Source organism: Plectropomus leopardus, unplaced genomic scaffold (assembly GCF_008729295.1).
Source record: "Plectropomus leopardus isolate mb unplaced genomic scaffold, YSFRI_Pleo_2.0 unplaced_scaffold737, whole genome shotgun sequence".
NCBI classification, from domain to species: domain Eukaryota; kingdom Metazoa; phylum Chordata; class Actinopteri; order Perciformes; family Serranidae; genus Plectropomus; species Plectropomus leopardus.
In genome coordinates this window covers 1-4500 of record NW_024681139.1, presented here as the reverse complement: position 1 = coordinate 4500, position 4500 = coordinate 1, and the positions used below count along the sequence as shown (strand labels likewise).

Below are 4500 nucleotides of genomic sequence, written 5' to 3'. Positions count from 1 at the left end.
CATGACAACAGCCTGGCATTTAAAGGGTTAAAGTGATGAAAACGAATGAATATTTGACATTATTGATCAGAGCTAAAACATAAACTCAATCAGAGTAAAAAAATCACATTCATGTATCATTTTTAAAGCTTAATTTTGAAAAGCCCATTTTGTGTGCAGAGCAGAGTGTGAGTGTAATATTAAAGCGGGCGCTAAGGGTTAATGATCGCTATGATAATAATAATGTAATTACAGTGTAATTAGTGTCTTGTAGCTAACCTCGTTAGCTTCTGTGTGTCTGTGGCGGAAGCTAACGTTAGCCTGACGCCGTTAAAAACGAGCTTTTCTCTCTTATCTAATTTTCCGGCAGGAGACGACCTTCGTGCAGGTTTTGGGAGGATAAACATGAATGAAATGACCGACCTGCGTGTGATGTGCGTCCTGTTAGCTCAGCTGACTGCTGCTCTGTTTGACATTTCACTCATTCAAGCTGACCGGAAACAAACAGGCACTTCCGGTTCACTGTTATTTTGAAATCTGTAACCGGATGTTGTAGTTTTTGTAGTCCTTTAGCTGCCCGGCGGTGTTGTAACGTGCAGGAAGGTCACGCCGAGGCTGTTTTCATCCGCTAACAAGCGAACAATGAAGTTAAACTTTTATATTTCCGTCCATTAGCTAACTGGCGATTAACCGACGGAACCAGTTTAACCGACGGAACCAGGAAACGGGCTGAGTCGCTTTTAAACGGGTAAATGAATCCGGTTTGTTCCCGAGTTTAGGTAACATGAACGGTACTGTTGATTTTATTTAAGGCTCAGGGACTGTTTGTTATTAACTCTCAGGGACTGTTTGTTATTAACTCTCAGGGACTGTTTGTTATTAACTCTATAGCTGCTCTAACACTGCAAATTTTCCCACTGTGGTCTGAAAGCATAATGTCCGACAGTCCGCTCCAGCGCGCGGACATGTCCACAGCTCCGGCGCGCGGACATGTCCACAGCTCCGGCGCGCGGACATGTCCACAGCTCCGGCGCGCGGACACCGACCTTCAGAAGCTCTAATAATCTCTCTATGTTATTTAAAAATTCTGTTAACCCTTTGCTGACTGGGGCTGCCAACTTCCTCCAGCTGGTTTTGGGCTCTGTCTCACGCTGTCGTGACTCGAGGAAAATCTCCCTCCAGAACACAGCGAGTGTTGACGGAGCATGCAAAAAAGAGAACGATTATATTTATTTTAAATAACCTCAAAAACACGGGACTGGGTTTTAACTGATTACGTAATTGGTTGGTTATTAATGAAATTATTGATGAGTGATCAGTTCACCGCTGCAGCTTCAGAGCTGGCGGCTTGAGTTCACTGGTTGATGTTTGAGGTGATTCTGCAGGTGAACGTCTGAACTCTGTGAATGTTTCACTCCGACAGTCCGACGTCACATCAGCACCTGGACACTTGGACCGCCTATCAGCCAATCAGAGCTCTCCGTGTACCTGTCCACTCAGAGACGCCTGATGATGAGCCGAGCTCTCCTGGTCGCTCCAGCGTCAGACTGATCACACCTGGAGGACGCCTGATCACACCTGCAGGACGCCTCATCGCACCTGTAGGACGTCAGAGGACAGCGGGTGTCTCCCCCTGATCTGAGGTCTGCCGGAGTCCGCATGGCTCGGCACAGTAAGCTGCAGAAGCAGGTCCTGGCTCTGTACCGGCAGTTCCTGCGGGCTGGCCGCGACAAGCCGGGCTTCATCCCCCGGATCCGGGACGAGTTCAGAGAGAACGCCCAAATCAAGAAGACGGACGTGATGCACATCGAGTATCTGTACCGCCGAGGACAGAGACAGCTGGAGCAGCTGCGGGACGTCAACACCAAACAGCTGGGCTCCTTCTCCAAACCGCCAGACAAGAGCTGACCTCTGACCTCTGAGTGACCCCCACAGATACCTCACAGAGAGAGAGTTCACGCTCCGCCCGCTGTCATTCCCAAACGCCGCATTTTATGGGCGCTTGAAGGAACCTCGAATGTTGCTGTAGATCAGTGGTTCCTCACTGGTGCAGCATATACACACATATATATATATATATATGTATATATGTGTATATATGCATATATATGGTTAAATGAATACATTTCCGACAAAAATTGGCCTCTGTCGGACTTAATCTGCAACTTTATTCACATTAATTTTCTCATTAACTTTTCTTGTAAAGCTGTGTAATTTTATTTTCATTAAATTACAACTTTATTCACAAAATATTTTGACTCTTGGAAGATTGTGTAATTTTCTTCTCTTTAATTATGACTCTATATATAATTTAATGACTTTTACTTTGTAATGTGGTGTAATTTTATTCTCATTAATTACAATTTTATTCATGTAATTTTACTACTTATTTCTCGTAATATTGTTTAACATTACTCTTGTGAAATCTTGACTTTATTAATGTATTTTTATGACTTTTTCCTGGACGTGCTTATGAGTATTTTCAAAGTGTTGCATTAGTACTTTTACTATGTAAAAGTACCTGAGTACTACTGCTACAGTTTACTGTGACTGTGGCGTAAAACCACAAGCTTCAGTTGTTTTGTTGTTGTTTTTGTTGTTGTTGTTTGTGTTTGTTTCTGCAGAACATGCTGTTCATGTTTTTGGTCGCTGGGCGGCAGCAGCGAGTCTGACTCACACTGACACCAAAGAAGAAGAAGACTTGAAAACAGGAAGTGAGACGCTTTTCATCCAGTCGACAGAAAACAGACATTATTTTTTAGTAGATTTCTGTGTAAATATAAGAATTTATCAGCTGAAATCAACAATATAAGAAGTTTTACGGTTACCTTTAATGTACAGTGTCAGCTGTTTGCTGATTTTTGTGGTTTATCGGTCAGTTTTTCCGTCATGTCGGATTCATTAACCTCCGCTCAGCTTTTCCAGCAGGTGAGACACTAAATCTGTTAACTCTAACTTTACCTGACAAATCAGCCTGTTAACTCTAACTTTACCTGACAAATCAGCCTGTTAACTCTTTGTTTGTAACTTTGTTCAGCTTTTGTGTAATTCTTTTTCGCATAGTGCAACTTTAATTCATGTAATACTTTTTCTTGGAAAATTGTGTAATTTTGTTCCTATTCCATGTTGACTTTATTCGTGTAATTTTAATACCTGTCCTTGTCGGATAATGGAATTGTATTGTCCTTATTATTCTCATTTAATTGCAATTTTATTCTATTATTATTATGATCTTTTTCTCCTCAAAATTAACTTTTGATATATATTGTGCTTTATTTTTTCCGCGGCTATAAGCACCGTGGTGCTCCTTTTTTAATGGTCTCCTCCCGCAGGTGGCGCTGCTGCGCTGGCTGTCCTCTCAGACCGACCAGGACCGGGCGATTCTGGCGGCAGTGACGGGTGTCCAGGTCGGCAGAGAGCTGCTGAAGCGCTTCACCGGCCAGGATGAGGTGGACCGCTACAAGGTACCTGCGTCCCGCCTGCAGGGGGCGCCGTCTTTGAACGTTAAACTTAATTGCTCGGTGTGCCGGGGCTGAAAGTTCGCCTTCACTCGCAGCAGCTGCTCCTCTCTGTTGATGTGATCGGATCAGATTGGTCGGTGATCGACCGAACGAGTCACAAACCGCAGAGAAAATAAAAGATCTCCGTCCGTGCCGCATTCATGGACCGGGAAAAACAGCAATCACAACTCAGCAATATATAATAATGATAAATAATTATAGACGAGACTTACAGAAAAAGAAAAAAGAAATGATGTAAAATAGAGAAATTGAGTAAAGTGTGTTGTTATATTGTGCAGTATTATTCTCATTGAATTATGACTTTAGCAATATTTTGACTTTTTCTTGTCATGTGGAATTATGTTGTGGTGTCTGTGCGACGTGACGGTAAAACCAGAGAGCAGGTAAACAGCAGCACAGAGAGAGCTCCGTCTCTTACTGATTCAGTCTCTCCGACAAACTCGCTGCAGATCTGTGTGGTTCGGTGTTTTAGCTGTTCAGGAGGAGATGGAGGGTAATTAGTGAGAAAGAAAAAAACTACACGGTGTTCCAAGAAAAAGTCAATAAAGTCAAAATTTAATGAGAATAATCTTTCAATTATTATTACAAGAAAAAGTATGTTTCTGTGTGTGTTTCCGCAGAGGGAGTGCATCCTGGGCATCTCCGAGTTTCTCCGTCAGAACCCGCGAGCCTCGCAGGCCGACATCAGCGCCGAGGTGCAGAAAAGAGTTCTGATTTTCGCCACTCGGGTCAAAGCTCTGGAGATGGCTCCATTACTCTGAACCAACCTCCAGGTTTTAAAGTTTATATCAAAGATGTGAACGCCTCAGCAGTATGGGCACATTTATATCTTCATCTTGATAAATCCACATTTTAAAAACGTTTTATTTTATAGATATGTACAGTTACATGTGAGTAATTATTTAGTTTGTGGTTGTTGTTTTTTTATTGACTCATTGTATCTGGACCAACATGCTCCATCCAGAGAGGAAGTTCTGCAGGTTTATAGTAGATTTCATTT

The 4500-nt window shown here is 42.7% G+C and overlaps 1 protein-coding gene across 1 annotated transcript; it reads left to right on the top strand.

The window, feature by feature from the left end:
- The first annotated feature begins 558 nt into the window (after window positions 1–558).
- sdhaf1 (succinate dehydrogenase complex assembly factor 1) lies at window positions 559–2229 on the top strand. The gene is made up of 2 exons (XM_042482939.1): window positions 559–727; window positions 1403–2229. Exon 2 carries the CDS (start codon window positions 1639–1641, stop codon window positions 1885–1887), a length of 249 nt encoding a protein of 82 aa, XP_042338873.1. The 5' UTR covers window positions 559–727; window positions 1403–1638; the 3' UTR covers window positions 1888–2229.
- Window positions 2230–4500: the final 2271 nt, after the last annotated feature.

Bases quoted from the DNA above. Each gene is read 5' to 3' on its own strand.
- sdhaf1 (XM_042482939.1), top strand. From the start codon at position 1,639: ATGGCTCGGCACAGTAAGCTGCAGAAGCAGGTCCTGGCTCTGTACCGG.